Here is a 26,226-nt window from a genome sequence, read left to right as displayed (position 1 = left end):
CTCAGCATCTCCGCAGTTAGGTAGGCAGCTAAGTAGGTGACAGTGTCTCTGTGCGCATATAAGAACCCACGCAGAGGGCAGTTCCCCGAGGCAATATCCATTTCTGAGCCACATTAGAACTGCTGGGAGCCCAGACTCCTCCATCAGGCCTCAGATGTCCCAGGAAACACGAGAACAAAACAGACATTCTTCTTTCACCGTGGGGACCAGGCACACTTTATTCCTTAGATCATGGCAATGAGTAAATTGAGTTGGGCCATGGTGGTTCTCAAAAAGACTCAAAAAAAATTCCCTAAAGAACATGAGCCCTGAGAAAATCTTTCAAAGACATAAATTGTGGGGAAAAAAATAAAAGATAATACAATAGTAATTTTCATTCACAAAGCCTGACTCCTGGCTCAGGCTACTGAACGGCATAAAGCCTGGAGCAACCAGGTGACATCCGATGACAAACGAAGAAGCCAGGAATGGTGGCAGGTCAGTCCTGGGGGATTCTTCGGGCCTGGAGAGCAGAGGAGGGGCCTCTCCAGACCCACGTCCCACGTGACTTCCTCTGCGACCCGCCCCCCTCTCTGCTGTGCACCCGTAATGTTCCATGATGAGCAACAAGCTAGACACACACCCAGGGGAAATTTGGAGCCCACGCCAGCCCCACTAGTGTCATCGGGGTCCAGGCCCACCTTCTTGTCCATCTTGAGCCAGGCCACGGTGTCCTTGATTGTGTACTGCAGGCCGAAGAACCAGGTTTCACGAAGCCCCAGGGTCCGGCACACCAAGTCAAACAGGTCCTTCCCCTTCCACTTCATCTGCAAGGGAAGAAACCCACAGGGGAAGCTGGCTGAGCCTGAGTTGCAGTCCACTCACAGGAAAAACTCTTTCCTCTGTGCCCCCCGCTCTCAGGTTCCGAAAGGTGGGGAACGACGCTGAGATGGCTGATGAGCACAGAATTCCTAAATAATTGTGAAGCTTCCTACACAAAACCATGAGTGGGAAAATACCAATTAGAGCTTAATGGCTTAATCGCTGCAAAGCATACACAATACCTCCCTTGGACAGTTCCTTTCAGATCTTAATATCCCCAAAGCTGCTAATTTTGGAAAGCTGGTAAATAGCATCCGCATTTAGGAGAGTCGAGCTTCTCCAGTTAACCCGGGGTGAGCTCCCAGGGACATCCATTTCCTCAAGATTTTAATAACGACTCTGCCCTTTGATAGAAGGCTAGCTTTTTAAAACGTAAAGACAAGTTTTACTAGCTATTTTTAAAAGCAATATAGGGGAGGAAGTTATAATCAAAGTCACAAATCAGGAGGAAAAGGCACCATCAGAGACCAGCCAGCAAAACCACAGTCTCCCCCCATAACGATGTGTAACGGAGGCTGGAGGGGAAGGGGTCCCACCTATAGTCACACAGCAATTTCACAGGAAACCCAGGGGACAAACAGACAGGAATACACTGCCGTGTGCTAATTCTACAGCGTCCCCTTCAGAAGGACCTGAAGCAATGGCTGCTAAACCCTTTTTCTCTGCTCTTCGATCTTATGGCTGGAAAAGCAGGTTCAATATCATAATAGGGGAAGAGAATGCCCAGCAGCTTAGTAAATGTTGCCCCCTTGTGGCTCTCCAGTTATATCACCCAGGATGCTCCCACATTACTCCTTAGCAGCCCATCGCCCAGACCCCAGCGGCCCCCAAGTATCAGGTGGACGTTCGAATGGACACCCAGGTACACGGATGAGCGTAAGCCATACCACAGAGACCACGGTCACAGACGGTGGATTCAAATACTACGAGGTCACCAAACATCAGAAGAGCAAGGACGCCAGCCTTCAGAGGGGCGTCTGTTCTTCTCCTTCCCTCATGAGAGAAATCTCCACCCAAGGTCCCAGCACATTCCAGATGTATGATGAAAAAGCACTGGGGAAAATTTCGGGTTCAGAGACTTCTTATAAAAGAAGGAAAAAAAGGAAAAAACAAGCAAGACCTCTAAGATTCGATTCGTTTCTGCTAAGACCCGACTCTACAGAGGGCTTTTCAAGCAGGATTTTTCTATTTTTAATGTGTGTGAGCGGACAGTGTGTTCCCTACGAGGAACTCAACGGGGAAGCCCATCCTGGCCTGTTCCGTCAACATCAACAAAGCAAAGGAGCAGCCTACATGGAAGGACACCAAAGGCTGCAGCACAGGGCCTTTCCTGGTGGTCCAGTGGTTAAGAATCAACCTTGAAATGCAGCAGATGTGGGTTCGAGCCCTGGTCCGGGAACTAAGATCCCACATGCCACAGAGCAACTGAGCCCGTCGCCATAACAAAAGATCCCACTTGCCGCAAATACGAGCTGATGCGGCCAGATCAATAAATACTCAGCAGACAACGGGTGGAGATTCGGGTTGGCTTCTGTCCCTCACGGGGACCGTTTCTCCAAATGTCCCTCTAACTCTGCCCCTGTCCCGCCTCTGGGACCTCAGTGGGGCCCCAGCGCCACCCCAGAGGTGGAGGTCTTTACTAGTAATGCTTGTTGGCACATCTGTGTCCCAGCCTGACTCCAGGACAAAGGGCTTTTTAATTCACGGCAGGTTTTTCTAATTCCTACCAGCAGACTTCACCGAAGAAATGTTATTTTGGAAAACTAGGAGCTTCAGAACGCCGATGATCCTCTTGTCTCTATTTTAAGCCGGCATATAGTATATAAATTATAAATGACTACCTTGCTACCAGATAATGTAACGCTTAAGAGCAGACATTAACTTGGAGAAGTGAAACACCCAGCAGCCCAGAAGATCAAGGTAAAGGCTCCCCATCCGCCATAACTCACGGCCGCGGCAGGGAGGGCTCTGGCAGGCAGGTGCTGTCTGCTGGGAGGTGTGCGGTGCGTCCTAACTCCCGAGAGGATGCTGACTGGATTTCCTGACTTGGGTGCTTAAATTCTCAAACACAATCTCCTAACAAGGCAGTTTTCCTGTATTCCTTTCTACCTCTTTGTTTCCGAAATGCAAAACTATCACTGTTGAAGGCAGAGACTGCCTTTGTTCCCATGGGGCTTGCAATGAAGTGTGTGTGTGTGGGGAGGGGTGATTCTCACACCGACTCAATGCCTGTCTTGGATTTTCAACTTCGACTCTAAGAACTGTAGGATGTCAAATGGAAACGAGTCTGAGTCATTAATTACCTACTGCAGACCTGTCCCCTTCTTGTATAAATAAGGAGACCTTCCTTGGCAGCCTGCTACAGCAGACACTGGCCATTTTCCTGATGGTCTAAGGTAGGCAACCCCCCCCCCCGCCCCGCCCCATCACCTCTTTTTCTTCTCTGTGGGGTTTCCTTTTGGCTTTCTCTCTATCAGCACTCCCCAGCCATCTTTTCCAGTAAGTGACTGGGGTCTTAACACTCTTCTCCCACCTTAAAATAAAACCTGTTCTTGGAAGGGCCCAATATTATTCCTTTATAGCTCAAGGTAAATTAAAGTCTCTGCTTCCTCTTATCTAATCTTTTTTTTTTTTTTGGCTGCATCACGTGGCTCATGGTTTCTCAGCTCTTGGACCTGGGATTGAACCTAGGCCATGGCAGCGAAAGCCCAGAATCCTAACCTAACTAGGCCACCAGCGAACCCCCTGTCCTCTGAGCTGATCTTTCAGCAGGCACTACAGAGCACATTCTATGTGTCCAACAACATTAGACACGCGAAATCCTGGAGGCATGTTCCCCGCCAGAGACTCAAGCAGGGACCCACGTGGGGAAAAGCTTTAAAGAACAGAGGAGAATTAGTTAAAGGAGAAAAGGAGATACATCTTAAAACAAACAAATGTCCCGATCTCTACAAAGAAATGCAGGTCATTTGGCAGAAGTGAGACAAGACAGCCTGAACTTGCAGGGGTGTAGAGGGGACCACCCAAAGACCTTCAGGCAGATGGATAATAGGATCGGACCTGCATTCTAGAATGCACACTGACAACATGGTGGAGAACGGGTTGGAGCAAGTGTGAGTCTCTCAGTCGTGTCTGACTCTTTTCAGACCCCATAGACTATAGCCCAGCAGGCTCCTCTGTCCATGGGATTCTCCAAGCAAGAACATTGGAGTAGATGGCCATTCCCTTCTCTGGGGGATCTTCCCGAACCAGGGATCGAACCTGGGTTTCCTGCATTGGAGGCAGAGTCTTTACTGTCTGAGCCACCAGGGAAGCCCAGAGGAGACTGGAATCAAGAAAGCCAGAAGGGAGGACAACTCCCACGTAGAGGAAGGCAAGTGGGAAGGAGAGGAAGGCTGAGAACTGGAGAAGCATTGAGAGAAACACCTGAATTTCTGGGTTTGAGCATCAGGTGGTTCCAGGAAAGGAGGGCTGGAAGATGGGAGAAGCAGGAGCAGCCAATTTTGAGCGAAACAGATGAGTAATTAAGTTCTAGACAAAGTAAGCTCAACTAAGGTGCCCGAGGAAACCAGGTAGAGGTGTCCTAAATACATCTGATTTTGTCTCTGCTCTATTTATAAAATAAAGTGTTCTATTCTTAAGTCATTAAGAGTCTCTCTTGGGTTACACCTAACCTCCAGCGTGCTGTTACCTACATGAGGTTGCACTTTTCAACCTGCCTTCCCCCAAAGTTGGCGGGCGGGCTGCTCAGTCCTCCTAATGTGGGTTTCTACTTCTTCACAGACAAGAATCATTGCTCACAGTTGCTCCCAGCGGTTCTCAGGACACCCTGCAGAAGGGAGGTCTTGGGTTATGATGGGGCGTCCTTGGACTCGCCAGCATGTGGCCACACCTGCCCCTATTTCTGTCGCCAGTCCACAGAGCTGGTGGGTGCCTCGGAACAGGAGCGACCAGGTCACCTCTCCACTCCCCACGACGCCCGCCGAGTGTGTACACAAGACGTGGCAAATGATGACTGTGCAACAGAACACACTTGGCCACTTAAAAAACCCTTGGCTCCAAAAAAAAGGAAAAGCCCTTGACTCTGCACTTCTCTGGTGGTTAAGACGCCATGCTCCTAAGGCAGTGGACATGGGTTTGATCCCTGGTTGGGGAACTAAGATCCCACATGCCCTATGGCGTGGCCCAAAAAACCCTTGAGGCTCAAAAGTGTAAAGCAAAAACGAACTCCTGTTCATCCACTCCTTCAACAAACATTCAGAGAACACACGTTGTGTCCAAGCCCCAGATGAGGCACAGGAGGTTAGCGGGGAACAGAAGACGGTCTCCGCTCTCAGAGAACAGGCCCGGAGCGGGAACCTGGCAGGAACGGGTGATCACTCCTCTCACCCCGCACACAGGTCAGCTTGCGGTGCGGCTGTCAGTGCTACCGCACCGTGAGGGCCCAGGACAGCGCCGTCGGGGGCGGGAAGGGACCGTCCACCTGGGAGAGCTGAGGAACTGCATCTGAGCAGGTGGAAAAGGGAAGCCGAGGGAGGGCCGGACCTGGGGAAGGAGGAGTGAGCAGGGAAGTGCGTGACAGGCAGAGGGAAGAGCATATGCGAAGGTTTAGGGGCCAAACAGCTTAGATGGTCCTTGCAGGCAATGACAGTGTTGCAGTTCAGCGTGGCTGGGGAACACCTGCAATGCCATACTTTCAACTACCGTCTAAAACCAGTTCTTCAGGGACTTCCCTGGTGGGCCAGTGGTGAAGACTTCCCCTTCCAGTGCAGAGGGTATGGGTTTGATCCCGGGTTGGGAGGGTAAGATCCCACATGGCTTGAGGCCGAAAAGTTGGAACATGATGTTGTAACATAAGTAATATTGTCACAAATTCGATGAAGACTTTAACAAATATACAAACCAATTCTCTGTCACCTAACCCTGCCTGTCTCGTGAACCACAGAAAGTTATCCGAGGGGCTGTTATCTGCTTTCTCCCTGAATGGGAATCTGACTCGTACCCATTCTTCATGCACAGGAGAGAAATTAAACCATTACATAATATGGATGCCTCTGGAGATTCGAGCTTAATTCCTTCCAGGAACCAGCCTCCAAGGCAGAGAGAAACCATGGTTATCTGACCTCGGTATGAATCTCTTCGCTGCCACCGTGTGACCTTCGGCAAGTTATTGGGCTTCCTTGTGCTCTGCAATGGGGATAATGAACAGAACCTGTCTTAGCAGATTGATCTCAGGAGTAAGCGCACTGATACATTTTAAAAGCCTGAGAAGGCGCCGCAGTAAATACTCAATCAAAGGGGGTGATTACTCATTCTAACCCCGCCTCTTCTCCTTACATTCCCAAGTGGCATCGTTTAAAGCCTCCCAGTCGTGTTCCACTCCACGGGTGATGGATGGCGGATCAGGAAGGGCACCATCAATTCTCATCGCGCTAACCACGCCATCACTCACTTGACAAACATTTATTGAGCACCCACTACGTCCTCGTCACTGCGCTGGGCCCTGGGGATGAATGAGGGATCCGGGACAAGACGCTGTCCCTGCTCACGGCTGACGGGGAAGACAGGTGGATGGAGGAAAGTGCAGCCTGGCAGATGCTCATAGAACAGAGGACTGGGGGGGACACAGCTCAGGCCTGGGGGTCTGATGGGGAGAGAGGGGCCCCCCGGGGGAGATGCTGGGTCTGAGCTGGGTCTCCAAAGCCAGGTGGTAGTTGGTCCTCTGATACAGGAATGGGGCGGGGGGCTCATGCCAGCCGGAGGGAACAGCACGTCTGCGGCTCGGGTCCAAGCTGTTGCAAAGGGAAGGAATGTTCTCTGCGCTCTTCTGGTGTCTGAGAGGCAGCATGGCTGTCCTGTCTGCAGTACTGAATGTTCAGTGCAGTACTGAGCACGCGGCTGCAGCCCCACCCACCTGTGACGGCTCACACCCTCCTCGGCCCACCAGGGCCTGGGTCGTTCGTCACTGTTTCCCAGCCTCCCCCCAGCAAGACCTGCCAGGTCTCTAAGGAGCCACGACCAGTTGGATGAGTCTCTTGTTCATTCATCTATTTTAATATTTATTTGGCTGCAGCATGCAAACTCTTAGTTATGGCATGCAGGGTCTAGTTCTCCAACCAGGGATCAAACCCAGGCCCCCTGCCTTGGGAGCGCCAAGTCTTAGCCACTGGGCCATCAGGGAAGTCCCTTATTATTTTTTTTTTATTAAAACATTTCCTCTTCTGACACCTGCTAGAACATAAGTCATTCAGGCTTTGCACTTACAGACCCTTCTTTTGGGAGGGTTTGCCATTTTTCCCAAACAGATTGCCAGAAAGAGAACAGCTCCTTGGGCTGATGGATGCATTTGCTTGAATCCATCTCTTCCTCCCGAAGGGACGTGTCCCACTGCCTCCCCTCAGCCCAGGGAAGAGGAGGCAGGGGCTCACTTGCAGAAAGAAGCGGGGTGGTGGAGGGAGTGAGAAAGGCCATTTGTGGGAAGGAGCAGGGCTCTGGACTCATCCTTCAGGTGCCCGTGGTGCGCAGGGCAGCTGGCAGGGAGCCAGGGCGCCCGGTGCGTCATGCTGCGTCCTGGCTGCGTGCTCACATTACTTTAACGGACTGCAGTGCTATTTCCCAGATCCACCCTGCACCTCCATCAGAGATGGATGTGTATGAACTTTATAAACAGGACTAAGTGCTGTCAGCTTGTTATTTTTGGTAGGGGCTGAATTTATGAGCTCTACCCAGAGTGAAGTGCTTGTCATTTATCAACCTCGAATGGTTTAAGGAAATAGCGCTAAGCACTTACGGCTCCGTGGCGGAGGACGTAGGGAGTGCAGCACTTCTCCCGCTCTGGGAAGCAACTGGCACCAATAACCTACGGGGCTGATCCGGGCCTGTTAACTGGGGAAAAGTTAATACAAATCCACGACCTCTTCTTACAACGGGCCAAGTTTAGACTCACAGTCCTGAAACGATCACTTGGTTTCTGGGCTTTGGTAGACATGGAGCCGTCTTTCTCCCACTGTGCTCTTTAATCCCTTGTGCTTGCAGGAGACAACCACGCAGGGTGCATGGAAAGCCAGACAAGACACAGGAAGAGGCCACAGACAGAAAAGGGCAAACTTTCCCGAAGAAACAGAACTGAGTCTGACTGCCGTGGGTGAGATGTCTGAGAATTAGAAGACACTTCAGCTTTACAGAAAAGACTCAAGCCTGGAGAAGCTGGCAGAGAGGTCTCATAGATGTCAGGGGACAGGGTGATCAGCCACCCAAGGGAGGCTATTTGACTGGCTGTCTACTCCACAGAAGATGACAGAGAACCAAGGGACCTGGCATTCACTTATCAGGGTTTCTCCTAATTGGCTCACAAGCTGCCCTAGCATTTGCTGTAAAAACTGTCAAAAGGTCGGATCCTTTACAGACAGAGCAACAGAAGGAACGGCACCTCCCAGGGCTCAGGACACGTGTGGCATGTTTGCCATAGTTTCGGGAACACAGAGCCAGAAGGGCTGTGACCTCTCGCAATGCTCATCCCTAACTGACCTCTGCAGCCACGGCTGCCCTACAAGAACTGATTCAGAGAATAGTTGACAATTTAAGGTGTTGCTGTACCAGATCCAAACCTAAGTACGACTTTTATTTGACTGTTTTGAAAAAAAAAAAAACAACCAAACAAACAGATGTCAGGGACTTCCCTGCTGGTCTAGTGTTAAGACTCTGAGCTCCCAGTGCAGAGGGCTTGGGTTCGATCCCTGGTCAGGGAACTAGGTCCCACACACTGCAACCAAGAGTTCGCATGGAGCAACTAGGACCCAGCATTGCCAAATAAACAAATATGAAAAAAGCCCAACACCTCCATTTAGCAGATCTACACAGTGGGAAGAGTTATAAAGATGGTTTTGCTGCACAGTAGTGAATAATGAATTCCATTAAAATCTATTCTGGTTTGCAGACTTCCCTGGTGGTCTAGTGGTTAAGACTCCATGCTCTCAATGCAGAGGGCATAGGTTTAATCTCTGGTCAGGGAACAAAGACCCCACATGCCATATGGTCTGGCAAAACAAACAAACAAAAACAAACCACCAGGCTTATGTCTCATGTCTGTGTTCCCTATCGTGGTGAAGACACATCACTCCCCCTTTTTTCTGAAATGTCTCAAAAAACACTTGATTTTTAAACAGATGATTTTGACCAACTGTAGGCTAATGTGTTTTGAGCAGATCTAGGCTGGGCTTCCCTAGTGGCTCAGTGGTAAAGAATCCACATGCCAGTGCAGGAGACTCAAGAGACCTGGGTTCAGTCCCTGGGTCAGGAAGATCCCCTGGAGGAAGAAATAGCAACCCACTCCAGTATTCTTGCCTGGGAAATCCCATGGACAGAGGAGCCTGGCAGGCTATAGTACACGGTGTCACAAAAGAGTCAGACATGACTTAGTGACTAAACAACAATGACAAGGCTAGGCTAGGCTAAGCTATGATTCCCTAGGCTACGTTAATTAAATGCATCCTCAACTAGGATATTTTCCACTTGTTGTCCATTCACTGAGTCACGTCTGACTCTTTGCAACCCCATGGACTATAGCTTGCCAAATTCCTTTGTCCTCCACTATCTCCCAGAGTTTGCTGAAATTCATGTCCTTTGAGTTAGAGATGCTATCTAACCATCTCATCCTCTGCTGTCCCCTTCTCCTTTTGCATTCCATCTTTCTAAGCAGCAGGGTCTTTTCCAATGAGTTGGCTAGGACATACCACTCCTACTCAGCCATTATTTCTGAGGGAAAAGGGGAAACAGGATTTTAGCCAAAAAAGAATCGTATCTCTCTGCTCCATACCAATCATGACTCCCAAATCCCTTATCTTGATCTGAGCAAAGTTACACAAACCTGAAACCACCCTGATGCAAAACAAACATTTCAGCTGTAATCTTGCCCTGTCAGTTTCTGCCATAATCAACCACAGCAAGTAATCTTCCTCTCCCGGTCCTCCGATCATTGCTGTTAATATGCCCAATCTATCTAAATTATTGGTTTCAAGGCTCTCCACCAATTACCTCCTCTTTCTTCCAACCAACTGCCTCGCCTTGTGACAAGGCAGCCCGTGTCCTCCCAGCTCAGCACAACCATATGCTTCCATTTTCTCACAGTCAGACCTTTCTCAGGTCCCTTCCTTATCTCATCATCTCCTTCCCCAGCATATAACACCAGACACGTGAGTTAATATGCACTTTTGTTGTTTTAGTCGCAAAGTTGTGTCCGACTCTTTTGAGAACGTGTGGACTATAGCCCACCATGCTCCTCTGTCCATGGTGTGAAAAAAAAAAGAATACCGGGATGGGTTGCCATTTCCTTCTCGAGGGTATCTTCCTGGATCAGGGATGGAACCTGTGTCTCCTACATTGCAGGTGGATTCTTTACCACTAAGCCAATTGGGAAATCCTGGTGGCTCAGAGGTTAAAGCGTCTGCCTGGAATGCGGGAGACCCGGCTTCGATTCCTGGATCAGGTAGATCCCCTGGAGAAGGAAATGGCAAACCCACTCCAGTACTCTTGCCTGGAGAATCCCATGGAGGGAAGAGCCTGGTAGACTACAGTCCATGGGGTCGCAAAGAGTCAGACATGATTGAGCGACTTCAAGCCACTTGGGGAATCCAATATGCACTTACATACATGGAAAAATTGGGTTATCTGTCTTTTCCCAAGAGTCCTGTCTTTCCTGTAGATCATAAACTCCTTGAAGGCAACAGCTAACACATACACTCTCTCTCTCACACAATCTCTAAATCTCCTGGGATCCAAGCAAGTACTGCATAATCAATTTGTGGCCACTTCACAAACACTTGTGGTCGGTTGATGATGTTGATATAATGATGATGACATCTGGATCAGGCTTCTGAGCAGAACAATCTTCTAGGTAATGACTGCAATGAAGCAAGAATTTATGATGCTCCTTATTAAAATTCTAATTGCATAATTGGGCCTGAAGGTATATGTCCCTCCGCCTGCCTTTGGTGACACATACTGATTTCCTCTCTCTAAAAATACCTTGCAAAGGAAATCCAAATCTCAAAGAGCCAACCAAGAAAAATTTCCTCAGAATAAGAGATCAGTAGGAAACAGATCACATCACCTGCTGCTGCTGCTACTAAGTCGCTTCAGGCGTGTCCAACTCTGTGCGACCCCATAGAGAGCAGCCCACCAGGCTCCCCCGGCCCTGGGATTCTCCAGGCAACAACACTGGAGTGGGTTGCCATTTCCTTCTCCAATGCATGAAAGTGAAAAGTGAAAGTGAAGTTGCTCAGTCGTGTCCAACACTGTGCGACCCCATGGACTGCAGCCCACCAGGCTTCTCTGTCCATGGGATTTTCCAGGCAAGAGTACTGGAGTCGGGTGCCATTGCCTTCTCCACACATCACCTTAGGGAGCCACAAAGAGGAGGTTTTAAACTCTAAGGACTCTTTCAAAACAAAACAAATTATAGTTGTTGTTGTTTTTTGTTGGGGGGGGCAGGGTGCAGGGAGAACAGTCCTTAAGTTTGCAGCTTCCGGCATGTTTCCTGCTTTAGTGGAAACAGGTTCTGGCAGCAACCGTGAGCCCAGAAAGGGAAACCAAGTCCTAAACTGCCCTCTCTGGGAGACCTCCTAGCGGTCCAGTAGTTTAGACTCTGAGCTGCTAATGCAGGGGGTACAGGTTCGATCCCTGGTCAGGGAACTAGGATCCCACATGCTGTGCAGCCCAGCCAAACGATATTTAAAACAAAAACAAACCAAAACTCCACCCTCAACCACCCACAACCGTGGGTGAGCCACTTGGCTCAACTGGGCCTTGATTTCTTCATCTGTCAATCTCTCATGGCCCCCATACAAGGCTTAGATTTCATGATGCCATGAAAAAAGAGGGCTTGAAGCTTTGAAAGCCGGCTGACAGATGACAAAGCAAAAAGTATCCGTAGTTTATATGCTATAAAAGCAGTACAGTCCTCCCAAAGCAGAGAAGACTGTCTCTGTCTTTGGAATTTAGCTCACAACATGAGGGCAATCACAGCTTTGTCAAACAACTATAAAACACCCAAACCTGCTGTGCTAGGAAAGTCACTTAACCTCTCTGGGTCTCGGCTTCCACAATCATCAAGTGGGCTTTCAGGATTAACACCCCCCGAGTCTATGAGATTCAGATGGTTTTGTATAAACCGTGGAGTACTTTTTTCGCTACTATAATAAATTTTCTTTTAATCCTTTAACATTCCATTCTGTATCTTAAAATCATTTTCGGGGAGGTCAATGACACTTAACAGTTAATTTCTGTGCTCTCGCTACATTCTTTTCCCTTACTCAGGTCCTGTCATTGCGATCATGTTCTTTACTCCTAATAATCAGGAGTTGTCTTATAATAATGAACTCACTAGTGTAACAAAAATTGTGATTTATCATGCTATTGAAAAATAGAAGCTTTTTTAGCACCAAGCTTGCTGCTGATATTCAGCAATTATCAATGAGTACCAACGTTTCCAACAACCGAGAATAAGAACTCTATGGGGAGCTACGGAGAAGGCGATGGCACCCCACACCAGTACTCTTGCCTGGAAAATCCCATGGATGAAGGAGCCTGGTAGGCGGCAGCCTATGGAGTCGCAAAGAGTCGGACACGGCAAGCGACTTAGCAGCAGCATGGAGAGCTATGAATAGGAAACACCAGTAAATCCAATGCCAGTGGTACAAAGCTCAATTTCAAATGCCCGAACATGAAATGAGATGAACAGACTCTGAAACATCACCCATGACCAAGTGCTACTCAACTCATGCCCTGGTCTCTACGAGAACTGTAGTTTATATTTAAAAGTGTGCTTCTTCAAAAAAGAAAAGCTATCAGCACAAGAGAGCTAAAACATTATGTGTTTATGCAAACCATCTCATGTAGAACCCAGACCCTAGCCTGGAAAGAACGTTTAAACATTCTGTTTCTGGCTTGACCTTTTGATTAAGGTTCACAGTCGTCAATCCTGGAGAAGGAAATGGCAACCCACTCCAGTATTCTTGCCTGGAGAATTCCATGGACAGAGGAGCCTGGAGGGCTACAGTCCATGGGGTTGCAAAGAGTCGGACATGACTGAAGCGACTTACATGCACGCACAGTCATCAACGAGAAGGACACTGATTTTAACAAGGGTGGGAGGCACAGGTGCAAGTGAGTAGGACTGTTTAAAAAAAAAGTCTGCAGGTAGATGAGAACTACTGTAGGCCGAAGTCTTTTAAAACTTATTTATGAGACTGATTTAATCACAGATCAATAGGAGTAGGATACTAGATAGATACATGATTGGTGAATTTAAAACCACAGATCAGCTCAGATAAGTTTAGTAATGATTCCAGGCTTCAGTTTTAAATTTTACTTGAAAGTCAAATTTCGAACTGTGGTGCTGGAGAAGCCTCTGGAGAGTCTCTCGGACAGCAAGGAGATCAAACCAGTCAATCCTCAAGAGTCAACCCTGAATAGTCATTGGAAGGACTGATGCTGAAGCTCTAATATTTTGGCCACCTGATGGGAAGAACTGACTCACTGGAAAAGACCCTGATGCTGGGAAAGACTGAAGGCAGGAGAAGGGGACAGAGGATGAGATGGTTGGATGTCATCACCGACTCAATGGACATGAGTTTGAGCAAACTCCGAGAGATAGTGGAGGACAGGGAAACTGGTATGCTGCAGTCCATGGGGTTGCAAAGAGTCAGACATGCCTTAGCGACTGAACAAAACAACAAATTATCAAAACTACTAAAACCAGGAGACTAAAGCTGGCAAAGTGGATGGGAGAGCCAAAAGTAATGTAACTCACTAACGGAAAGTTGTGAATTTTCCAAGCACGGCTCAAATTTGGCAAAGCAGCAGAAAAGAACAGTAGGGAGACTCAGGAAGAGGAAAAAGGCCCCATTCCTTTGGAAATGATGTGCTCTGACTCCACCTAGTGGGGCCCAAGGATTCCTGAACTAGACTCCTAAGCACCTCAATGCGGCACAGGTGACTGAAGATCTGATTAAAAGCTTTTTTTTCCCCTTTGGTCAGCACTAAATTGGTAATAAATTTTTGCTTGCTAAAAATGTACTAAAACATGTGGACTCGGAGTCTAAATCAGACAAGGCACAGACAGGAGGATGGAACACATCATCCTGTAACAAACCAGAGAAACCTGGTCACCAGCTGGCTTAAAAAAATGATTAGCAGCTCGCAGAAAACTCAATTCTGGGTTTTTAAGACAGCAAATACGTTAACTTATGAAATTAGGAATAAACAAGTACCAAAAATGTTCTTGGATAAGAATGCAAAACTAGCAGGAATAACTGGAGAAAAACAAAAGAGAAAAATTCCAAGATGACACAAGGGAACAAAGGAATGGAGGATAATTAAGCATTGCAGAAAAGAGTCCTGCTGTCATCGCGGACATCAAGCTACATAGAGACCAATCATAGAGTGCATTACAAAAAAAGATCCTTAAATATATGGCATAAAGCTCACTATATTTAGACTAACTGTAGAGTCTAGAAGGTCTACAATTACCAAGGCATGGATAACCTGAAGACGATTCAGAGAAAATGAAGGAGGTGATTCAAAGAGAAAATTCACGGTGCCTCTAGCATGAGACCTTTCCTCTTTATTCCCACACTTCTGACTCAAGATAACAGAAAAAGCTAATGTTTGGGCTTCCCTGGTGGCTCGGTGGTAAAGAATCCGCCAGCCAATGCAGGAGACGCGGGTTTGATCCCTGATGCGGGAAGACCCCACATGCCTCAGAGCAACTTGGTGCCAGGCACCACTACTGAGCCTGCGCTCCAGAGCTGCAACTGCTGAAACCCGTGCACCCAGAGCCCATCTCTGCAACAAGAGGAGTCACCCCAACTAGAGATGCAGCCAGAGAGCAGGCCCTGTTCACAACTGGAGACAAGCCAGCGCTGCACCGACGACCCAGCACAGCCACAAATACACAGAATCAAAACTATATAGATGTATGAAAGTCATATTTTAAAAAAAGAGCAGAAGAAGCTAATGTTTACCAAGTAGTTACTACGGTCAGTGCCTGGGCTAAATGCCTGTGAAGGTCTGCCTTATTCAGGCCTTAAAACAATCCTATAAGAAAATACTACTAATCTCATCTTACAACTGAGGTTTAGAGAGGTAAATCCAAGATCACTCAGGGAGCAGGGGGCAGTGGCAGGGCTTCCTTCCACCCGAGCCAACTTGCCACTTCTACCAGGATGCTGGCTCTTTTCCCTGAGCAGTATCTGTCGGGCCCTCTAGCAGATTTTTCTCATACCTGCATGCTCAAATCCTGACATGACTTCCTACCTAAGAAGGAAATATGAAACAGAGAGCTGTGTGATAAGCTTCTTCGGCCCACATCACCTAAAATGGGATGTGCAGCTGAGGGCCTTGGAAATTGAGCTCCTCCCTGTTTTACAGCTGAAGAATTGAAGCCTGGGAGAAAACAAGAGAGAGAGAGAGAGATGTACCCAAGGTCACAGAAGAGCTCCGCAGAGAAGCCAGGGTTCAGACACCAGTCTGAACCCCCTCCTGGAAGACAGTCACTGGCCTCAATCTTGGGGTGTCTAGGATTTAGCATCTTACTGGAATCACCAGAGCTGCTCTTCCTGCTTTCCCCTTTGGAAAGTCCCACCTGTCAGGTGTATGTCCACTTGTATGCTGGGATGATCTGTAATGCTGGTTATCTAACCCAATTGTAATTCCGCGTGGGTATGTGAAAATGTTTGAGAAGCCAACCAACAGGAGAAGGAGGCTTTGTTTTCGATATAAGATGAAGGTATTAGGCTCTCTCACAACTCAATTTCGAGAAATTTTTCATATTTGACTCCTCTTACTGATAGATTGAATTACTAGAGTAGAATTCCAGTCTAGATAAGAAATAACAGAACTGTTTAGCCTCCTGGCAAACTACGTTCAGCACCCACTTTCTCAAAATGACAAATATCAAGTCTTTCAAGTGGAAAAATTCTCCAAAGCATCAAGCCAATTGTGCAATGCAGCAAGTGGTGCAAGAAAGAGATTTTTGCCCCCATCTCTGCGGCAAAAAAGTCTGAACTGATTAGCATAAGGCATCACAGTTCATACGTTAACTCCCAACTGGTTGTGACATTGAGTACTTCTTAGAAAGCCACCTACATCTGACCTCAGTGAAGCCAAGAACTCAAGTACCATCTCTCCTTTGTTTCAAAATGCATCTACAGGCTCCCTGCATTAGCATAAAAATAGAGTAGGAGCGTAAGACCAGACACTTCTGAGTTCTCGCTATCACCATAAATCAAACAATTCTTACTTTCAACAGAATATTGCTTTTTTTTTTTTTTAAGCATTTAAAAGAAATGTTTCTGGCTGCATCAAGTCTTCCTTGCAGCACGCAGGATCTTTAGCTGCAGCCTGTGAACTCTTAGTTGTGGCCAAGTTAGGATCTAGTTCCCTGAAAAGGGATCGAACCCCGGGCCCCCTGCGTCAGGAGTCACGGCAGTCAGTGCTCACGGTGACCCAAGCCTCCTGTTTTAGGCTGACTAGAGTCCTGTCCTTCCTGCCCAACACTAAGCATTTCATGAGTCCTTATAACACTCTCGCGGCGTCAGTAATATTAGTTCCATTGTACCGATGTGCAAACTGAGGTTTAGAGAGCTTGAGTATCTCACCCAAGCTATGAGTAGTTTAGCTGGAATTAAAGTCCGCGTGTGTCTTATTTCAAAGTCTGCGCACCTTCTACTGCTGCTTTGTTCGTTTAGTGCGGCTTCCCCGCGGGCTCAGACAGTAAAGAATCTGCCTGCAATACGGAAGCCCAGGTTTGATCCCGGGGTCGGGAAGATCCCCTGGAGAAGGAAATGGCAATTTACTCCAGTATTCTTGCCTGAAGAATTCCCTGGACAGAGGAGCCTGGCTCGCTATACAGTCCATGGGGTCACAAAGAGTCGGACATGACTGAGCGACTAACACTATTTGGACCAGTAGCATTGGCATCACTTGACAGTTTGTTAAAAATGCATAATTCTCAGGACTTCCCCGGTGGTCCACTGGCTAAAACTCTGCAGGCTTCTCATTGCCATGGCTTCTCTTGTTGCACAGCACAGGTTCTAGGGCTCGCAGGCCCAGTAACTGTGGCGCTTGGGCTTAGTTACCCGGTGCCATGTGGGATCTTAGTTCCAGGGCCAGGGATCGAACCTGTTTCCCCTGTACTGGAAGGTGGATTCTTAACCACTGGACCTCCAGGAAGCCCCTGAAGATTTTATGTTGTCACAACTGGGGCAAGGCAGGTGTGCTACCGTCATCTGGTGGGTAGAAGCCAGAGATGCTATCTATACGCCTCGCAGTACAGGGGCAGGCCCCACCACAAAGAACTCTCCAGCCAAAATGCCAGTAGCGCCAAGGTTGAGAAACTCTGATACTGCTGATAGTAGTGTCCATCCTCTTTGGGCCTGGGGTCTGTTTAAAGAAGAAAAACTAACAGCTTTTCACTGCAAAATTATGGCTGAAGGAATGTCACTAAAAACTTCTGTCCCTGTGGGTCAGTCTCACATAACAGGTACCAAATAGTAACTTCAATCCAGGGGTCAGTAAACTATGGCTCATATGATAAGTCCAACTCGCTGCCTGTTTCTGTGCAGTCTGAGAGCTAAGAATGAGTTTTATATTTTTAGGTGACTGAAAAAAAAAATGTATTAACATTTCCTCAGTTCCGAAAATTATATGAAACGAAAATCTCAACGTCCATAAAGAAAACTTTACTGGAAAAAAGCCATATCCATCATTTTTCATTTCAAGAAAGGCTGCTTTTTTTCTTTTATTCTTCCCCCACCCCGCTGCTCAGCATGGCACACAGGATCTTAGTTCCCCAACCAGGGATCAAACCTGTGTCCCCTGCAGCGGAAGCTGGGAGTCTTAAGCACTGGACCGCCAGGGAAGTCCCAGAGTATCAGTTTTACACTTCTTTTGTTATATTTATTCCTAAATATTTCATACTTAAAAAAATATATTTATTTATTTGGCTGTACCTAGTCTTTGCTTTGGCATGTGGGATCTAGTTCCCTCACCATGGATCGAACCCAGGTCCCCTACACTGGGAGCATGATGTCTTAGCCACTGGACCACCAGGGAAGTCCCTATTTTATACTTTTTGATGCTATTATAAATAGCAATTCTTAATTTCGTTTTCAGATGGTTCATTGCCGACATACAGAATTATATTTAATTTTTCAAATGCAGACTTTCCATATCATTTTTACTTTTATTTTTCAATTAATTAATTAATTTGGCTACACTGAGTCTTAGTTGCAGCCTGTGGGATTTTTGTTGTGTCATGCGTTTCTATGTTACAGGTCCAACAGTACATTAAATACAAATAGCATTGTATATGATATACAAAATTACTTTATACAATTGCATCTTACGTCACTTAAAAGTAGAAAGGAGAAAAATATATTTATACTGTCTTTTATAATTCTTTAATTACCTTTACGAGTGCTCCTTGATTTCCTTCATTTGGATTTGAATTACTATCTGGGGTCACTTGCTTTCAGCCTGAAAAACTTCTTTTAATATTTCTTGTAAGGTGGGTCTCAAAACAACAAATTCTGGTTTTGTTTATCTAGAAAAGTCTTTCACTTTATTTTTGAAAGGTCCGTTTCATTTATAGCCAGCTATGTTGGATATAGAATTCCTGGTTTACAAGCTATTCTCTTTGAGTGCTTGGAAGGTTACACCACTGCCTCTGGCCTCCCTAGCCTCTGCTGAGAAGTTAGCTGTTAATCTTACTGGGGTTCCCTTAAAAGTGCCAAGTCGTTTTTCTCTTGCTGCTTTCAGGATCTTCTCCTTGTCAGACTTTCAGCATTTTTACCATGACGTGTCTGTGAATCTCTGTGTTTGTCCTCCTTGGAGGTCACTGAGCTTACTGAATATACTGGTTATTCTTTTTCAATTAATTTAGGAAGTTTCAGCCAATTTGGGGGGAATATTTTTTTCTCACTCCTCTCCTTCCGGTAGTTGCATTACATATATGTTGATTCACGGAATGATCCTCACGTTTCTCTGAGGCTCAGAACATTTTTCTTCATTCTTTTTCTCTTTACTCTTCAGCTTCCATAATCTCCATCAATCAATCTTCAAGTATACTAATTATTTCCTCTGCCAGCTGGAATGTACTTTGAGCCCCTCTAATTAATTTATTTCAGTCATTACATTTCCCAACTCCAGAATTTTAATTTGGCTCTTTTCAAAATTCCTGTCTCTTTTATTGGGCTTCCCTGGTGGCTCCGTGGTAAAGAATCTGCCTGTCAATGCAAGAGACCTGGGTTTGATCCCTGGGGCGGGAAGATCCCCTGGAGAAGGAAATGGCAACCCACTCCAGTATTCTTGCCTGGGAAATCCCATGGACAGAGGAGCCTGGTGGGCTACAGTCCATGGGTTCACAAAGAGTCAGTCACAAATGAGCCACTAAACAACAGCAATCTATTAATATTCTCTAGCTGATGCAAAAATATCATTATACCTTTAATCATGTTTTCCTTTAGTTCTGAGAACATATTTATAGCAACTCTAGGGAGTGGTTCTCCACCCTCACCCTGGGCATGCTGTTATTTGCTTGCTGTTGAGTAACAGTCTGGACTGTTCTAGTGAAATCTATTTCCCTCTCATGGTGTTAGGGCCTATGTTGTTGCTCCTCAGGGAGCCATATCTTTGGGTTTGCCCAAAGTCACCAAAAACAAGACCAGGAGCTGACTGTGGCTCAGATCATGAACTCCTTATTGCCAAATTCAGACTTAAATTAAAGAAAGTAGGGAAAACCACTAGACCATTCAGGTATGACCTAAATCACATCCCTTATGATTATACAGTGGAAGTGAGAAATAGATTTAAGGGACTAGATCTGATAGAGTGCCTGATGAACTATGGATGGAGGTTTGTGACATTGTACAGGAGACAGGGATCAAGACCATCCCCAAGAAAAAGAAATTTTAAAAAAAGCAAAATGGCTGTCTGGGGCGCCTTACAAATAGCTGTGAGAAGAGATGCGAAAAGCAAAGGAGAAAAGGAAAGATATAAGCATCTGAATGCAGAGTTCCAAAGAAAAGCAAGGAGAGATAAGAGAGCTTTCCTCAGCGATCAATGCAAAGAAATAGAGGAAAACAACAGAATGGGAAAGACTAGAGATCTCGTCAAGAAAATTAGAGATACCAAGGGAACATTTCATGCAAAGATGGGCTCGATAAAGGACAGAAATAGTATGGACCTAACAGAAGCAGAAGATATTAAGAAGAGGTGGCAAGAATGCACAGAAGAACTGTACAAAACAGATCTTCATGACCAAGATAATCACGATGGTGTGATCACTCACCTAGAGCCAGACATCCTGGAATGTGAAGTTAAGTGGGCCTTTGAAAGCATCACTATGAACAAAACTAGTGGAGGTGATGAAATTCCAGTTGAGCTATTTCACATCCTGAAAGATGATGCTGTGAAAGTGCTGCACTCAATATGCCAGCAAATTTGGAAAACTCAGCAGTGGCCACAGGACTGGAAAAGGTCAGTTTTCATTCCAATCCCAAAGAAAGGAAATGCCAAAGAATGCTAAAACTATCGCACAATTTCACTCATCTCACACACTAGTAAAGTAATGCTCAAAATTCTCCAAGCTAGGCTTCAGCAATACATGAACCATGAACTTCCAGATGTTCCAGCTGGTTTTAGAAAAGGCAGAGGAACCAGAGATCAAATTGCCAACATCCGCTGGATCATCGAAAAAGCAAGAGAGTGCTAGAAAAACATCTATTTCTGCTTTATTGACTATGCCAAAGCCTTTGACTGTGTGGATCACAATAAACTGTGGAAAATTCTGAAAGAGATGGGAATACCAGACCACCTGACTTGCCTCTTGAGAAACCTATATGCAGGTCAGGAAGCAACAGTTAGAACTGGACATGGAACAACAGACTGGTTCTGGACAGGAAAAGGAGTACGTCAAGGCTGTATATTGTCACCCTGCTTGTTTAACTTATATGCAGAGTACATCATGAGAAACGCTGGGCTGGAAGAAGCACAAGCTAGAATCAAGATTGACAGGAGAAATGTCAAAAACCTCAGATATGCAGATGACACCACCCTTATGGCAGAAAGTGAAGAGGAGCTAAAAAGCCTCTTGATGAAAGTGAAATAGGAGAGTGAAAAAGTTGGCTTAAAACTCAACATTCAGAAAACAAAGATCATGGCATCCGGTCCCATCACTTCATGGGAAATAGATGGGGAAACAGTGTCAGACTTTATTTTTTTGGGCTCCAAAATCACTGCAGATGGTGACTGCAGCCATGAAATTAAAAGATGCTTACTCCTTGGAAGGAAAGTTATGACCAACCTAGATAGCATATTGAAAGGCAGAGACAGTACTTTGCCAACAAAGGTCCCTCTAGGCAAGGCTATGGTTTTTCCAGTGGTCATGTGTGGATGTGAGAGTTGGACTGTGAAGAAAGCTGAACACTGAAGAATTGATGCGTTTGAACTGTGGTGTTGGAGAAGACTCTTGAGAGTCCCTTGACTGCAAGGAAATCCAACCAGTCCAATCTAAAGGAGACCAGTCCTGGGTGTTCATTGGAAGGACTGATGGTGAAGCTGAAACTCCAATACTTTGGCCACCTCATGTGAAGAGTTGACTCATTGGAAAAGACCCTGATGCTGGGAGGGATTGAAGGCAGGAGGAGAAGGGGCCGACAGAGGATGAGATGGCTGGATGGCATCACCGACTCAATGGACATGAGTTTGGGTAAACTCCGAGAGTTGGTGATGGACAGGGAGGGCTGGCATGCTGCGATTCACGGGGTCACAAAGAGTCGGACACGACTGAGCGACTGAACTGAACTGAACTGAAAGTCACCCGAGATGACAATGGTCTTAGTAGGACACTCTTCCTCCCTTTCCCTGATCACACCCAACTGTTGAAAGTGAAAGTGTTAGTGGCTCAGTCATGTCCCACTCTTTATGACCCCTAGGACCGCCAGGGTCCTCTGTCCATGGGATTCTCCAGGCAAGAATACTGGACTGGGTAGCCATTCCCTTCTCTAGGATATCTTCCCAGTGCCGGGATCAAATCCAGGTCTCCCTCACTGCAAGCAGATTCTTTACTATCTGAGTCACCAGGGAAACACCCAACTGTTACACTCCACTATTGTGATATATTGCTCTATTATTTCCAACAATACCCTAGAGCATAACTTGTTCTACAAAGTAATCCAATCAAAAGGTGGCTCTTCTGAAAGAACCATTTCTGAGGTCAGTGTCTGACATTTTTTTCTGACCAGGAGGGCTCTTCCCAGCTGTCTTACTCTCCTGCAAACTAGCTGCCTACAGTAGTATCTTCATTAAATCCACAGATCTCCTTCCAGTTGCCTTTCACCAAAACCTTCACAGTTCTGGAGAGCACCCTTAGGCATAAATTTCTCCAGTCTCTGCTGCAAATACGACTTCCCTGATGGCTCAGAGGGTAAATAAAGAATCTGTCTGCAATGCAGGAGACCCAGGTTCGATCCCTGGGTCAGGAGGATCCCCTGGAGAAGGAAATGGCAACCCACTCCAATACTATTGCCTGGAAAGTCCCATGGACGGAGGAGCCTAGTAGACTACAGTCCACAGAGCCGCAGACTGAGCGACTTCACTTTCACTACAGCAAATGAAGTCGATGCTTTGGGGAAGAGATTAGAAGCTAAGGGTTTTTAAGCCTATTTCTCCTTCCAGGCAAAATCTCTTAGAAGTTGGCGGGCCAGTTTGAAGTCGTCTCAGTTTGTCTCTCTTGGTTGGTACCACCCATCTCACAAACTGAGGGTGGGGACATAACCACTGGGAATCCAGTATTCTTGGTGAGCAACGCCCAGAGTACAAAGGACTGAGCCTCAGTATCAAGCAGCCTTGGGCAGAAGCCCTAAAGTAATGCTCCTTCTGGGAAGAAAGCTGTCGGACTGGGAGCTAGGGAGGGGAGAGAGCCCAGTATCCTGGGTTGCAGCCGTCCAGAGCTGAGCAGGAGGGTGACAGTGGTCTTAGTTCAAATATTAATACCGCAAACTCCTGAGATTTTCCCTGTGGTCCAATGGTTAAGACTCTGCTCTTTCACTGCAGGGGGCGTGGATTCCCTGTTGGGGAACTAAGATAAGGCATGCCTGGCGGCCAAAAGAAAAACAAATACCACAAACTCTTGCCTTTCTTACCAAATTTTCATAGATTTTCTTGAGTAGATGTTTTTTCACTTGATGCTTGCTTGCCCTTAGGACAATTTCCAGAGGGGTTAAACTGAGTTGTTTGGAGTGAATGAATGTCAGACACTTAAGTATTCAATAAATGATACCTGTTACAGGACAGAAACTATGTGCAAAGTTTAAGATACCATCACTTTCCTCAAAGAATTTTCTCTAGAAAAGTTAGTCTGTGAAAAAGGGAAACAATATAGACTTTCCCAACGAGATGCAACTTTTAACACCTATGATTATATCATCTTATAAAGCTGAAACTCTAAAGAGCCGGAGCTAAAGCGTGACACTGAGAACTAGAATTCGCTACCACTGATGCTTTCAGACTTATGCAGTAACAATGAATGAAAACCTTCAGGAAGTGCTTCCAAACCCGAAAGCCCCATTGAAAAAAAAGCAGTAATTATCTTTAACGTGAGGATTTGGGCCTAGATGGCCCCTTCCGGATCTGGCCGACTCTATCTTTGCCCAGAGATGATATAAACAGAATACCGAAGCTTCCACCTTGACTGTCACCTCGGCAAGGGCGCCCGGGTCGGTGCCGGACCCAAACCAGGGCCAGATCCCAAAGGGCTGCCCTTCGCCGCAGCCCGTCGGGGCTGCAGGCCAGTTACCTCGCAATTGAACTCCATCTCCGCGTCCATGGTGACGATCCGCACGGTGAATGTCTTAGGCTGCTTCCTTTTGAGCGAGCTGAAGCTCATTCGGGAAGCGATGGCCCCGGCCATGGCGCGGGGCTCAGGCGCAGGACCCTCGCGCCCCGAGGCCTGCGCTCGGGACCTTTTAGCCTCCCTGGAGGAGGCGCACAGGCCTCAGGGCCACCATGGTGGCCGGCCGGCCGGCCCGAGAGCTGTCTGAGCGGCGCGGGCCCCCAGCGGCCAGCATGGGCCGCGAGGACCCTGCCCAGGAACGGAAAGGGGAGTCCCGCGGGCGGACCCTGACGGCCCTGGGCAAGGATCGCGATCGGGGACCGACGGGGAGGGCACGGCCCCGCTCTCCGGGACTCGGGCCGGGGACGCTGGGAACGCCCGCGGACGGGGCCCTTAGACGGCAGCTGCCCAGAGCCCGCGCGCCTCTCAGCGGCCGACGGAGGTCTCAGGGCCGCGCTGCAGCCGGGCGCGCACGTGCGCGCGTGGCTGTCACCGTCCTCGCTCCGCGCGCCCGCGGGAAGCGTCCCCTCCCCGCAGCCCCCGGCCTGCTCCCCGCCCCGCCCTCGGGCCCCCAAGAATCACTACACACGACGCAACCAAACCCGGCTGCTGCCACCCGGATGCCGCGGTTGGCTGAGCGCTCCGAAGGAGACGGGACTTTCCCGCTGTGTCCCACCCTCTTCGGCATCACTTCACCAATCGGAAGTTCAGATCTGCCTGGAGGCGCGGGTCTGGGCTCGCCGTTGAGTGGCTGCGGTGACAGTCACTCCGAACGCTTTTGTTTTCTAAGAGGTACGCCTACTCTAGCAAGACTGGTTGAGGTGCCTGAGCCCCGCCGACCCTTTCCCAGGGAAACACGTAGAGGCTGGTACCCGGGCGCGGGGGACGCGTCACCCCCTGTTCCCGTGAGGGACTGCACTTCGGACCAAGTCGGCGCCAGGTGTGGCGCCCCATGGAGATCGTGTTTGGACACCGGGTGGATAAGCCTGTTGAGCACTTAAAATTAGTTACGTGTGCTGACCTGTGTGTTTCTCAAACTCTCAAATCACTTGTGGAGGCCGTTTAGGTAGCCAGCACTTACCGCCCTCCACCCACCCACCCCCCACCCCCCACCCCCCACCCCCCGGAATACTTATGCTTCTTTTTAGGGAGAAATTCTAATTATTACCGAGGGTTATCGTTGTTGTTCAGTCGCTAAGTCGTGTCGGAGTCTTTGAGACTCCATGGAGGGAGGTGGATAATAATTGTACTTACCCCACGGGATTGTTGAGGCGTATAAAGCTTTAGAACGTGGCTGGTCATTTTAGGTCGAATCCTATGAAATTGCTCTTTTTTGTAGATACTTCCCCCCGCCCCCCCCCGCCCCAATAAAAGTATTCTGGGGGAATTCCCTGGCAGTCTAGTGGTTAGGATTATGGGCTTTCACTGTGGGAGTTCAGTACCTGGTCAGGGAACTAATATCCTGCAGGCTGCTGGGGCGTAGTCAAACAAAAGGAAAGAAGAAAGCATTTTTCATTTTTTACTCTGTGATTTCCAGTTTTGGATCATAAACATATGTTTTACTGTCATCAAGGGTTATATGGATGTGTGTGTGTGAGAGAGAGAGATAGGGGAATACAATTTTCTTTATTTAAAAAAATGTTCAATTTTAAATGAGACTTAATGGTTGAATACCTGAATGGCTGAACGAAACACATTCCACGAATGTTAGCCGTTAGCATCACCCCCCCTACAGGTGAAGAAAAGAAAGTCAGCCTGACAGAGTTACTTGCTGGCTATTATACACATTCAGTTCAGTTCAGTTCAGTCGCTCAGTCGTGTCCGACTCTCTGCGACCCCATGAATCGCAGCACACCAGGCCTCCCTGTCCTTCACCAACTCCCGGAGTTCACTCAGACTCCCGTCCATCGAGTCAGTGATGCCATCCAGCCATCTCATCCTCTGTCGTCCCCTTCTCCTCCTGCCCCCAATCCCTCCCAGCATCAGAGTCTTTTCCAATGAATCAACTCTTCGCATGAGGTGGCCAAAGTCTTGGACTTTCACCTTTAGCATCAGTCCTTCCAAAGAACACCCAGGACTGATCTCCTTTAGAATGGACTGGCTGGATCTCCTTGCAGTCCAAGGGACTCTCAAGAGTCTTTTCCAACACCACAGTTCAAAAGCATCAATTCTTCGATGCTCAGCCTTCTTCACAGTCCAACTCTCACATCCATCCATGACCACAGGTAAAACCATAGCCTTGACTAGACCAACCTTAGTTGGCAAAGTAATGTCTCTGCTTTAGAATATACTATCTAGGTTGGTCATAACTTTTCTTCCCAAGGAGTAAGCGTCTTTTAATTTCATGGCTGCAATCACCATGTGCAGTGATTCGGGAGCCCCCAAAAATAAAGTCTGACACTGTTTCCACTGTTTCCCCATCTATTTTCCATGAAGTGATGGGACCAGATGCCATGATCTTCATTTTTTGAATG

The 26,226-nt window shown here is 47.4% G+C and overlaps 1 protein-coding gene across 4 annotated transcripts in view; it reads right to left on the bottom strand.

Moving 5' to 3' along the window:
- NF2 (NF2, moesin-ezrin-radixin like (MERLIN) tumor suppressor) overlaps positions 1-23,830 on the bottom strand; it is a 70,442-nt gene extending 46,612 nt beyond the window's left edge. For 3 of the 4 annotated variants that reach the window (XM_068989840.1, XM_068989841.1, XM_068989839.1), the window contains exons 1-2: positions 23,717-23,830; positions 681-806 (exon numbers count right to left, since the gene is read on the bottom strand). In XM_068989840.1, the coding sequence (XP_068845941.1) occupies positions 681-806; positions 23,717-23,830 (240 nt within the window). The remainder of the gene's footprint in view (positions 1-680; positions 807-23,716) is intronic. The other variant, XM_068989842.1, reaches the window with a different exon arrangement.
- Between the last annotated feature and the right edge of the window lie 2,396 nt (positions 23,831-26,226).

The sequence above is a fragment of the Capricornis sumatraensis genome, chromosome 17, assembly GCF_032405125.1.
Source record: "Capricornis sumatraensis isolate serow.1 chromosome 17, serow.2, whole genome shotgun sequence".
NCBI lineage: Eukaryota > Metazoa > Chordata > Mammalia > Artiodactyla > Bovidae > Capricornis > Capricornis sumatraensis.
The sequence above is the reverse complement of the archived record's forward strand: the minus strand, read 5'-3'. Positions and strand labels throughout refer to the sequence as shown.